This window comes from Idiotropiscis lumnitzeri, chromosome 14 (genome assembly GCF_059441095.1).
Source record: "Idiotropiscis lumnitzeri isolate Australia: NSW breed Sydney's pygmy pipehorse chromosome 14, RoL_Ilum_1.0, whole genome shotgun sequence".
Classification (NCBI taxonomy): domain Eukaryota; kingdom Metazoa; phylum Chordata; class Actinopteri; order Syngnathiformes; family Syngnathidae; genus Idiotropiscis; species Idiotropiscis lumnitzeri.
In genome coordinates, this window is record NC_142404.1 from 14,721,899 (window position 1) to 14,734,203 (window position 12,305).

General features: G+C 39.5%; 2 protein-coding genes across 5 annotated transcripts in view; one reads left to right on the forward strand and one right to left on the reverse strand.

Moving 5' to 3' along the window:
- Positions 1-122: 122 nt before the first annotated feature.
- On the reverse strand, positions 123-10,501 carry pou1f1 (POU class 1 homeobox 1). 4 transcript variants are annotated; one of them, XM_088314421.1, is made up of 8 exons: positions 9,998-10,146; positions 8,530-8,579; positions 8,101-8,262; positions 6,572-6,670; positions 2,367-2,630; positions 1,330-1,494; positions 1,193-1,253; positions 123-1,106 (listed from the first exon to the last, which is right to left on the reverse strand). In XM_088314421.1, exons 2-8 carry the CDS (start codon positions 8,537-8,539, stop codon positions 872-874), a joined length of 996 nt encoding a protein of 331 aa, XP_088170547.1. In that variant the 5' UTR covers positions 8,540-8,579; positions 9,998-10,146; the 3' UTR covers positions 123-871. The 4 variants fall into 4 exon arrangements, with proteins under 4 accessions (XP_088170547.1, XP_088170548.1, XP_088170546.1 ...); XM_088314422.1 differs by having other exon boundaries at positions 8,498-8,579; XM_088314420.1 differs by having other exon boundaries at positions 8,438-8,579.
- htr1fa (5-hydroxytryptamine (serotonin) receptor 1Fa) overlaps positions 7,656-12,305 on the forward strand; it is a 55,136-nt gene continuing 50,486 nt past the window's right edge. Inside the window, exons 1-2 of the mRNA XM_088314418.1 lie at positions 7,656-7,831; positions 8,118-8,304. The gene's annotated coding sequence lies outside the window, so the exon portion shown is untranslated. The remainder of the gene's footprint in view (positions 7,832-8,117; positions 8,305-12,305) is intronic.

A 12,305-nucleotide genomic window follows, 5' to 3' on the forward strand; every position in this document is an offset into this window, starting at 1 on the left:
GCAGGTGGCGTAGTTGTCCCATTTAACTTGACTGAACATTTTCAAATGGCCATTAATATTTGTTGAAATTAATTAGAATTTGTTTAGATTTAATACATAATACACAGGGAAAAAAATGGTAGTCAATTGTTCTGCTCTTTGCTTTATTAGGTTGGTTGAAATGTATGAATGAGAAGGAAAGGTAGCAATACAAACTTCACCAATTGCTGCAATATTCTACCAACATTTTTTTTTTTTTATTCTTCTTGAAAGATGTGACTGCAAGTTCAACATGAATAACTGCCAGTTGGGTACAGAAATGTCTTCTGGCTGTATTTATGAATTGTAATTTCTGCTTCCACCAGTATGACACGCAATCACATTTAAAAAAAAAAAAAATGTTATGACCTCAAATCAACTCATGAGAAAATGTTTGCATTGGAGGCACTTGTGAAGTTAACACATAACAACCAAACATCTGTTAAACAAGGATGTTTGTGCTCAAATTCTAATTGAAAGCACAGTAATTAAGCATATATTACATCTGAATAAATAATTTGTTGTGTGGCACAAATACACATAGCTCTAATAAGTGACATAAAAAATTGCATTTTCATTTACAAGCATGTTAATTCATAAAGTTGTGAATTATGCAAATGCGTACATACAAATATAAAAAAAAACAAGCTGAAGAGTGATGAAATTTCTCTTTTCATACATGCTATAACAATGACGTAAATGCACATCTACAAAATATTTTTTTGTCTTTTCTGTTCAGCCTCCAACTCCTTTTGTCCTTGAAAAAAACCCATAACATTCATTTTGCTGTCATTGCAGACAGAACTCACTGACTGTCCAAATAAAAGTGAAATATTAGCAATTCCTCCATAATTTATATCATTGGCCGATGTGTTTTACTCATCTGGCCGATGCAGTTTGTACTCAATTTGACCAAGCAGGAGCTGAGGCTGGTTTTGACCCGTTTCTCTCTTTGGCGCCTGTTACAGAACCACACTCGGACCACCTCCTTCTCCAAGTGCAGGCCTTTTGCTATCCGGGCTATTTCCTGGGAGGATGGTTTACATTTTTCCACAAAGCTGTGCTCAAGAGCCTCCTTCGCTCCCAGGCTGCATTGAGGATCAAGCAGAGAGCGAAGGACTTAAAAAGCCGCAGGCACAAAGAAGATTTAAAAGAAAGAAAAAAGCCATTTTACCTGATAGTTGTTCTCCTTTTTCTCTTCCGCTCATTTATTCCAATTTTATCATTGTTCAGAGCTGAAGGGAGATGTGTGAGGTGAATTAGAGAAGGTGGCTTAAAAAATGGGGGGGGGGGAATCGGCGACGGGCTCACCTCGAGCAAGCTCAGCCTCATCCAACCACTTGGCCAGAATGGCCTTCAGTTTGCAGGCGTTCTTAAAGCTCAGCTGCAGATTCTCAAAGCGGCAGATGGTGGTCTGACTGAACTCGGAACCGTGCACGGCGGCGAGGGCCTCGCCCACGTTAGTCTGAGTGTAGCCTAGTGGAGCGCAGATGACAGCAAATTTCAAATAGATGTTTTGGCACGTTTGTGCAATTGAATACTAAATTCACGTGCACATCCCTTCACGTGCTCACTTCAAACTCTAAGAATGTTAGCATGATCAATATTTTTGGATTGTATAGACAAGTTCTAAACATTAATTAGCAAAAATTAAGAAAACAAAACAAAAATTAATTATCTACTTATCCCCACTTCGACCAATATTTTTGGATTGTATGGATATTTAGTTTTTAAATAAGTTAAACAAAGATATGTATATTATGTATTTAAAACAAGTACATCGCTTTGCCATAAGAAAGTCCACTTAGCTTAATGTTAATGTGGCAGCAATATAATAATACTTACTAAATAATAGCAAAATTTCAACACAAACGGTGGAGCAACATGTAGACCTATAATTTAACAAACACACATTTTCCTCGTCACCTGTGAGAAACGACGTAGCTCGCCGCCTACAGTAGTTGTGAAAGTCTTTGTCTGCTTGACTGTATTACACTGCCACCTAGTGGTCACATGTTATTTTCTTTATAAGTCACGTTTTCATTTTTTTTTAGCAGTAGAGGTTGAAATGGAATAAATTAATTTCTGTTCATTTTCACCTGGAAAGCTTATTAGAGTATATTAAGTTACAAACATGATCACAAAACAAAATTAACTTCTTTTCATGGCACCATTAAATTTGTGTGCATTTAGTAAAACACCCTTGTTGACATACTATTTTATTTTCAATTGTAAAAAAAAAAACCCATAATAAATGTCCTGTATCCTGTATGGTTTAATTTAATAATAAACATCTGTCGAGGGATGAAGCAGAAGTCTAATATTGTTGATGACATCATAATCCTCACCAAGTTTGATCCTCCTTATCTTAAAGTCATTGGCAAACATCTCCAGCTCTTGTATCTGTGGCGAGTCCATAGCGGGGGTGTCCTCCAGCTCCCGGATGCTTTTCTTCTGGATGTTGACTTTCATCTCGCCCACAGCGGGGCCCCCGGGGGCCTCGTCAGTTAGCAGGAGGGCCGAGGGCAGTGAGGAGAAACCGTGACTTAAGGCGCAGGAGCTGCTGCTTAGACCGGGATCTGGAAACTTGTACAAGCATGGTGTCAGTGAACCTGGACAGAAGGACACAAGAGAAAAGCAAAGTGGGGACATTTTTATTGGTCAACAGAACAGGAAAGAACCAGAAGAGATGCTCTTGCTCTTTCTTAGGCATTAAAAGTCAATGTTCTAGCGAGCTCATGCTTCCATACCACATAACAAATATGTGTGGAGCAAAAGTGCACTGGTTGACTCCTCCACTTTTAAGAGCTGAAGATGACAGCAGGGACAAGCGAGGACAATTATTCAAAGCTAATCAATATTACCAGGCAACCGCGGCATTTGATCAATATTGCATCAGTGACGGCATCAAGATTTCTCAGCCTCCAGAAAGGCAACGGGCTCGTACTAACAACTGAAGCATTTTTAAAGTCATGTCCAATACTTCCAAATCAGGACCACTTCTTCCATCCCCTGCTGTGTACGTCATACATGGACAGAATGATGAAATATTGCAGGAGCACGCTGATGACGCAAAACATTTGACAGTTCTCGCTTGTGAAATTGTTATCTTGGAATGAGGCTGATGTTTTCCTCTTATTTTAGGTCAAATTTGGTTGAATAATAGCTACATCCTGTCGCTAGATATCATTTATGATCGCAATTTCTTCCCAAAGTGGCCACTACAAGACATCTTCATACTTTCAAGACCAACAAAATAACTTTATTTCCAACTATCTTTACAACATCCGGCTATTTGTTATTTGATTTTCAGTGAAAAACTCAACTAGTTGCTGTTTTGTGCTCAAGCCAAAGCCACGTCTCAGATAAAAGTAGTGCTTTGTTGCCATCTTGATGTTGAAGTGAGCAGAGGAGATTCATCCAATCAGACTATATATATGTCTCATAGAAAAGGGACCATTTTGTGGCCTCGATATTGTTTGTACTTGACTACAATCACACTGAAATGATTGGCGACCTATGACATTTAAAAACAAATTGAACAAAAATTCAGGTAGTTACTGATCATATCAATTAATTGTTCAATGGACACACTAAGCCCATTGTTTTTTTTGTTTTTTTTTGCAATACTATCTCAACTTCCTACGTCAGTGTCGTCAATGCTTGGCAACTGGAATTGTTCAGCTCACTCTCTCAGTGTAGGAAAAAAAACAGATTTTTTTTTTTTTGTCTTTATTTTTCCCAAGCTACCGCACCTCCTCTGAAGTCTCTGAGCCCTGAAATGAAATGATCAGTGTGTTCTCACTATCTCCCTTTTTATTTTTATCCTTTTTTCCCCTCCACTTTGCTCCCCACAATGCCGAGGGCCAAAGAATTATAGGACATGAGGTTATGACTGTGAAGAAAGTGAATGTGGGGTCTTTTGATCAATGCAATGCCCTCGCGCTAGTCTTTTCTTTTTTTTTTTTCTTTTCTGTCCTGATTGCATCAGACACTTGCCTGATTTGGTGTTATGTTTCATTTCAAACTGGTCCGACTTGTGACCCTAACCACTGATTTTATTTGTATTTTTTTAGCTCCAAATGTAGCACAAATATAAAGGTCTATCTATCTATCTAGCTAGCTAGCTAGCTAGCTAGCTATCCATCTATCTACCAATGTAGCTAGCAAGGTAGCTAGCTAGATAGCTAGCTAGATAGCTATCAACGGCAGTGCTTCTCATTTATTTTCTGTTGTTTGTTAGGCATCGATTTGCCTGTAATTAAAAAGAAAAAAGAAATTTATTCTAGTATGGCAAAAAAAAAAAATGCTCCACCATTTTAGACAGAATGATCTATGCTAATCTAAAAGTGTCCGACTAATTTAGCCACAAAATATCATATTCAATATTCCAAATGCGTACTGCCGTCTTTTCTCGAGTGAGCAGACTCTCTAAATTGAATTTACTTTGTCCAACACACAGATCAACTTTGCCCCTGTTTCCATCGACTCCCAAAAGAAACGGCGCCCTTCACTTCTTGAAGCTTGACACTCCACCTTTAATTTCTGAAGCCTTTATGAGGGAGGGAAGTACAGCTGGCTTTGCAGAGTGTTGTTACTTGTTATATGCTGGAAGAGACGTGAAAATAGTGAGTTTTATTTTCCGAGGCTAACATAAATCAATGCTACAAGTGTTGTTGTTGGTGACCATTAACTGAACATACTCCCTCACACAGTTTCTCAATAAAAGAACGATTGAAGTTGTATTACGCGTTATACAGTTCATATAAAAGCCAGTGAAATGATGTGCTAATAAACACTACAGTGTTGATGTTTTAACACCTCGTTCAAGGTCGCGGCAAAAAGTAATTCTATTACGCTTCACTTGTGCGATGATGTTTTTGACCACCAAGTGCAACTTTAATTTGTTCAACTCTTGGGAGTCAATTTATTACATGAACTTAAATCCACTTAACGCGTTTTTGACCCCCTGCTTCTCTTCAATAACTGCACAATCCTTCAATTGCTACATCCATCACATTATTAGTGTTAATGTAGTGGGAATAAAACCCACAAAAAAATTTGTTTCCGTCGTGTTCCTTGTTTGAGGGATATTTGATTTTGATGGTGGTGAATGATGTCATGGATGTCATATATTTCTCTGCAAGTCTTTGACACGGTGTGCATAATAATTCATTGGGTCACTTTGCACTTAGTTTCATTTGAGCTCTTCAGATAATATTTACCGTCCGTCTCCTCTGTTAAAAGAATCAGCGTTATTACCTCGTCGGCAAATGTTAATTGTACTTGACCTCCCGCTTCGGGTCCTATTTCAACTCATCCACCTGATTACATCATCCGACTTCACTGAAACTGTCTTTAAATGAAACATTTCTGCTCTTTCTTTATCTTATTTGAATATTTATTTCTGCAATGCAGTTTGGTTGCTGGTGAATGCTGGACACTTCATTCGATCAAATCCAATACGACATTTGGTGTTTATTGAATAATGTCTTCACTATTGTGCTCGCAGTATGCAGTGATGTAGAACTGAACTGCTTCATACAAATAAATCGTTTCAAATATTTGATCTCTACATGAGAAGTAACCGTAATATAACATCACTGCTATGTTGATTTGTGACTTCCCGCATCAAAGCAACACATTTGATCGGTTTCTTTTTCCTGTTATTTAATCTTCCGTATGTGGAGAATGTGCAAGGCTGACTCATGGTCGCCTACAGCCGTCTACAGGAAAGGAACTGAAAATAACACAATGTTGGGCAACAATACAAAGACAATCACTGCAAATGCACAGTTTGTTTGGATCTCTGACAGGGAAAATGGTTCGTTGGTTCTGGTTAAAATTCTAAACATAGTATGTGCTGCTTTGTACCGGCGAACAATTCAATAAAAAAATGTCAGAATGTTTTAAAAATCCCAAACGCTGTAACGATGTAAACGTTCAACTATACTTCATGTAAAGCTCTATTTTCTTGAATGTCATGAATTCTGCATTGCAGGATTGTTTGTCGTGTAATTCCGCATAGATGTGGATTGGACCATTTGGCGGTAATTTCCAAGAGGAGCGTACAACGGTAGATTTGAGGGATGGAGGTATGCGCCACTGTGGGAGTGATCACAGCCGATTTCAATAATGGCCAATTTAAACAGCTTCTCTTATTGGCTTTTACTATGTTTTTTTGTTTTGTTTTGTTTTTAATTCTTTTACTGCAAAATCTTTTTAACCAACTTAAATTATTGTCTTTAGTAAAAAAAAAATTATCGCTTTTTTTTTCATTTTTAACTCTTCATATATTGCAAAATCGCTTATACACGGGTTTTAAGTGATGCAATCAAAAAAAAAAGGTACAATTTGATGTAAATAGACCAGTTATTATATTAATGTTGATACTGATATTGTAAATAAAAAAAAATCTTATAAAATTCACATTTGCATTAGCGCAGTTAAACTGGTCCACAAAAGTGGACAGAAATGACCAGCATTGATGCCCCATTGATTTAAATCTAAACAAACAACTGCACCGGTCAATTTCAATAAAGTGTGTGATTACCTTGCAGCGGGTTGGCAGCGCTCACCATGTTAGGTGGGGGGACACCACACGTTTGCAGGATACAAGTCTGAGAAATACTTGCGGAGAGCATCTCCTGAGCTGGGATGTAGGAAAGACACAAAGGCATCTTCAGTCCCACTCAAGCCAATCACAATCGAGATCAAATAAAATAATGTTATTGTTCATCTGACATTGTAAGATCCATCCAAGCAAGATGGAGTACCCGAAGCAAGCACATGTCAAATGTACAAACATCAGTTAGGAAGGCCAGAGGAGAAATTCAAATCTCGATCCGCAGGACGGTGAGGTGAGATGTGCTACCTTGTTGCCCACTGGGAGACCATCTGTAAAACTTCTAGTACTGATCTCATAGACCAGATCTGTTTTGGAGACACTTCAGGACACTGACTTGCAGCAGCTCCTATACTTGCTTTCTTATTTATTTTTATTTGTATTCATCCCCTGAGAATATGCTATCAGACTTTTTTTTTTCCTCCTCTTGTTTACATTGCTTCACCTTCAACCGCCACAAGCGACTGCCTTGCCTCTAACATGGTGCCAGGCCATTGTCCGCTCGGTGAAGAATACATCCCAGAGGAAATACGGTGAGGGTACGAGTGTGAAGTAGAGGACGAAATGGAAGAGAATATTTGGCCTGATTAATTCGAGAGATGGTTTTGGGGAATATGTGGTGACTAACTTGATGGCTGTTAAAACAATAATTTCAATTTCAATGTCAAAAATTAACATTTTATTTTATTTATAATTTATTATTATTGCTATGTACATGGCTGTTCAGAAATGCTGTGGCCGAAGTGCATGCTAAGTTCACCAGGAGTGAAATAATCCTGCCCAATGTTCATTAAGTCTCTTTTGAGTTACAATAAAACAAATGTTTGTGCCTTTAATTGTGCTGGCATCTCTTCTGTCAAAGTCAACGGACTTTCAGATTTGATAGGCAGTTGCGATAGCCAATCAGATCATAAGTTGGTTCTACGAGCCTTCCCGCTGGCTTTACGCTGAAGGCGATGTACACGTTTTGTGATTGGACACTCACTCGTGAGGGGGCGGCGCTACACCGAAACAACACCCGAGAGTCGTAACTGCCGACCGTTCGAAAATCTAAAATACGACATTCTTGCTTTTTTAAACCACAATGGCCGAAGGAGGAAAAAGTGTGGATTTAATTAAACACCTGCGAGACCATTCTCAAGACGGACCTTTCAAGAAGAAGCTAGGTCGTGCAACACTCAGTAGTGTGTAAGTGTTCGTCTGTATATTACAATGTGTTTTAACGATGAAACTAAATAGATAATAAAATAACATCCTTTTTACATTTACATTTATTCATAAATTTCACAATATTGTTGTGTGAGCCATTAACGATAGTGAGCTTCTCCAGCAACTGTAAAAGTCAGCAAACAATACTCATTACTGTCAACCTACAAAACAATCCAAAAACACAAAATCTGACGTATCCTCTTTTAAACCTCCGTTTTGACCGCTAAAACCGCAAAGTGCCAACCTACCTGCCATAATTCCGTAGGTGGCTTGCTGGTTGCTGTAATGACATGGTGTGACCGGGTAATGGAGGCCGGGGGGACTGTTGCCGAGGGGATTTCCCAAGGAGGCTGTTGAGAGTTGCATTTGGGAACGCTTGGACGGCTGACCCAGGGACAGCCCGGATGACACTGAACAAAATAAACATCCAGATATCAACGCATTTAATGCAGGTGAGAGACTTTCTTCCTGGTATGAATATTAATTTACATAGCTCAAACTAAAATTATTGTAAGTCAATGTAACATTTTCCAAGGAACAAACGCGAACATTGTGTTAAATTTAAGAAAATTACACAAACTGTACTTAAAGGAGAAGTCAACCCCAAAAACATTCTTGGCAATAAAATGTTCGAAGCGTCTTCACCAGTCCAAACATTGCATTCTGGTTCAAATTACGTCGAATCATGGCTCAGCTTCAGAAAACAGGTGAGCTGTGATTGGTCATTCTAAAAAATAAAAAAAAATACTGAAGTAGATTAAACAGTAAACAACTATCGTTCATTCCACACTTCTCTGTTTTAAACAAGCAATTAAGTTATTATTTGTCACAAAATAAATAAATAGAAATTAATAACATTCAAATGCAGCGTGAACTTGCAGTTTTCTATTCACAAACTGCCCGCCAAGGTCCTTCCTCTTTTATGCATGATGTATGCATTCGCTACAATATTGCTGAAAAAATTCAACACTGCTGGTGCTCACTCAACTTGACACACAGCAACATCAAGAGAATGCCTCGATGGTATCATTTTCCGTACTTAATTGTTATTCCCCTTCTTTTTTAGATTCATGCAATATTTAGCATGATAGAAATGAAGCCAATTGATTTCTATATTAGCATGAAGCAAATACAGCCTAAAAAAAAATGCTTTCCAAGATGTAGATCCGCACTATGAAAGCATCATCACGTCACAACGCTCTGAGAGGGCTGAGCTGAACTGGCCTGATTGGATGCATTTTGTCACATTATCCTCATTCCTGCCTTTGTGCCATTGCACGCAATTTTGTCTTGGATGGAATCCACCCGTCGTTATTACGGCGAAGCGCGCTGGATATTGCAACATTGTGAACACAAGCAGGCACACACTGGGCTAAAAAGTGTCAAAAGAGCGCATGTATCAGCAATGTCAGTCATTTGCGGTGAGCTTCAACTCGACTGTCATCATCATATTTTTAACCTGTGTGTGTGTGTGTGGTGGTTGATGTTAATTAAGTAAAGCAATTTGTTGTAATTATTGTGCGGTAAGCCCTTTGTGCACAACGTATGACTCATTAACTGAGATCTGCATGATGTATAACACTTTTGTCATTGTAAGACTGTGTCAATATGGATGTTTTTTTTTATTATTAATAGTAAGTTGATTGCCAAAGCACTTCAATACGAGCACCATAACACATTTTTAAAATTAAATTCCATTTATTACACAAAGTGGAAATTCAGTTTATCATTTTATTTGCTATCTAACGTAAATTGAGTTGTCGCTAGTCAGTGATTCCAGGCCAGCCAATCGTGTGATGCATAAAGACAAACATTAATTCATGCTCACATTTATCCTGTAGGGACAAATTTGAGTTTTCAATTTATTTAAAATGCGTGTTTTTGGACCGTGGGAGGAATCCAGAGTCGCTGGAGATAACCCAAATGAGAAAAAATGCAAACTCCACACATTTAAATGACTAATCAAAAAACTGTGACATATACGTTTATAAATGTGTACACGCACTCACACACACACAGACGTCCAACCAAACCTACACAATAACAAAATATGTTTGATCAAACTGGCTTTCGTGGTTAGCATTTCCTGGCGATGATGCGTCTGGCCAGAAAATGATGTTAGGAATCCAAAGCGAGGCCACTTACCTGCAGAAACCATGCTGTGTCCGTGGGAGGTGCTTGGCAGGCAGTCCCCGGCAGAGCTGTGGTGCATGAAAATTGGCAGAGGAGAATCTCCTGCCAGAGGCGGGAACGAGTCACAGAATGTCTGAGACGCCATTTGGCCTCTTCACGTTATCTGCTACAGTATCTTAATTTGCCCTTCTCAAGTCATCATCACCTTTTACGGCTTCTGCTATTCTATTAATCCTTGACTAATATTTCATTTTCACTCTGCCTGTCTGTACTTCACGTGCAGCATGTTCTTGCTCTTTTGCCAACCTCGACTTTCGGAAGGTTGCTCAATTCTGACGTGGTCACCTAATTAGAGCCGAATTCTAAATCCAAGTGAGTTTCATGTTAAACTTCTGGCTGAGGTGCCTTTCCTCTATCCTAGCAACAGGTAAGTGAGCGTCTTTCACCCCCTGGAGACTTTGCATCTTCCTGCAGGTATTTATACCCCCCTTTGGACTTGCACCATTCCTCACTCCACCCCAGGAGGCCCCTTCTTTCACATCAGCCAGCAGCTACCAATCCCATGCCACCGCTGTTATTGTGTTTTTCCGTACCTGCCTTTGTGTCATCCAGTGTCCAAATCCAGGATTAAGGTACAGAGCAGCGGAGAAACCCGATCTCGCTCGACCCTCGCTCTCTCCCCGGTGCTGCGTCCCCTCCGCCTGATTAAAGGGTTCGACTGTCATGCCGTACAATAGTGGCATCCAAAATAACAAAAATGTGATTGGATTTGATTGTGCTTAATGTGCTTAAATGGCCGCTTGAAATGAGGTATTGACACATAAATGACAAACTTAAATCAGAGATGGCTTTTTGTGTAGCTAAATATTTTTGGGAGATCTTTTTGTTTGTTTTTAAGTTTGACATAATAATAATTGATACACTGATGCTGGCCAGATTGGATTATTTTCCCCAATTAGCTGTAGAATAGATTTTAAAATTCTGCCGATTGGGCTATGAGGTCTGCAGACTCAGGTCAGTTTGTGGAGCCCAGAGTTCAAAGTAAACATGGTGAAGCTGCATTTTGCCGTTATGCTGCACACAAATGAAATAAGAAGTGAAGTCAGCCCTGAGTGTAAATGCTTTTAAATCTAAATTAAAAACTTTGCTTTTTTCCCTCAAACCTCTGATTAAGGTCCTCGGTTGCTTTTCCCGTCATTTGTGCTCTACGCCACAAAGTCATTCTTTCGATATCCGCTCAGTTGAAGATGTCACAATTTCATCTCTTCATCTTCCTCCAAACCAAGCAAAATGCCTCTGTGGTGTTTGGCCCGCACCCCGACAAGCGTCTGATGTTTGGAGAGCGCCGAGAGAGAAAATGCTGCTACTTTATGCCTGTTTGGAATTGTCCGCTGCTGTTTTCTCAGTGTGGTATATTCTGCTGACAAGGTCCCCTCGACACACAACGCCCAAGTGAACGAGGCACCAAGCAGAGCGGCTCTGACCTCATGACACCGATTTCTTTGTGGGAGCCGAGATGAGAATGGAGCGCGGCATTTTTGGGTCCCCTGTTGAGGCTGCATTTGAGTCAAATCATAGTGATGTCATCACTATGTCAAGTGATGATTTAGGGAAAGCCAAAGAGAGAATTGAGAAAAGCATTTAAACATGGCAAATATTGATTCCGGGAAACAGATGTCCATCGTTTGACACTTTCTGTATAAATCCATCCTTCCATCCAATTTCTATTCTTCTTATCCTGACGAAGGTTTTTGTTTGGTTTCGAGAGAGAGAGAGAGAGAGATTTACTAGCTTGTTATCACCTAGCTAAGATCTATCACCTATCCGTCATGCTGCACTCTGTATTCTTTTGATAGTTCATATTTTGCACCAGTGATATTAAAGAATTCCTTCCAAAATGATCGAATGAAAAAAAAATACTTTTTCTTTCATGCGGCGAAATAAGTAAGCTCCATGTAAGCGCAAACCTGATGCTATCGCGCCAGCATGTTTTATTACTGTCGAGGGACGTTGAGATTAAAAAAAGAAGTGCGACCACACATGCTGCATTGCATTAAAATCCTTGTTAAAGCACCTCTTCTTGGCAGCAAGGAAGCCATTATCCCTGTAGAGCTTAATTAGCTGCAGCAACAGAGGAAAAGTGAATCACTGATAATGTACATCATTCCCTCAGGGCCGCGACCTTGGGATCGGCCTCCAGCTGCAGAGCGCTTCAACTTTGCAGAAGGTCTGAAGTCACAGCTGCACTGGGAAACGCAGCCATTTAAAACTCCCAGCCGAAATGGAGTGTGAAGCTTGCGCCACTTTGGTGTGCTGCTTC

Coding starts and splice junctions, on each gene's coding strand:
- pou1f1 (XM_088314419.1), bottom strand. CDS start 10,130: ATGGCGTCTCAGACATTCTGTGACTCGTTCCCGCCTCTGGCAGGAGAT. Junction 2,631..6,571: donor CGCTGCCAACCCGCTGCAAG/GTAATCACACAC, acceptor CCTTCTGTCCAG/GTTCACTGACACCATGCTTG. Junction 1,495..2,366: donor GATAAGGAGGATCAAACTTG/GTGAGGATTATG, acceptor GCGCTCCACTAG/GCTACACTCAGACTAACGTG.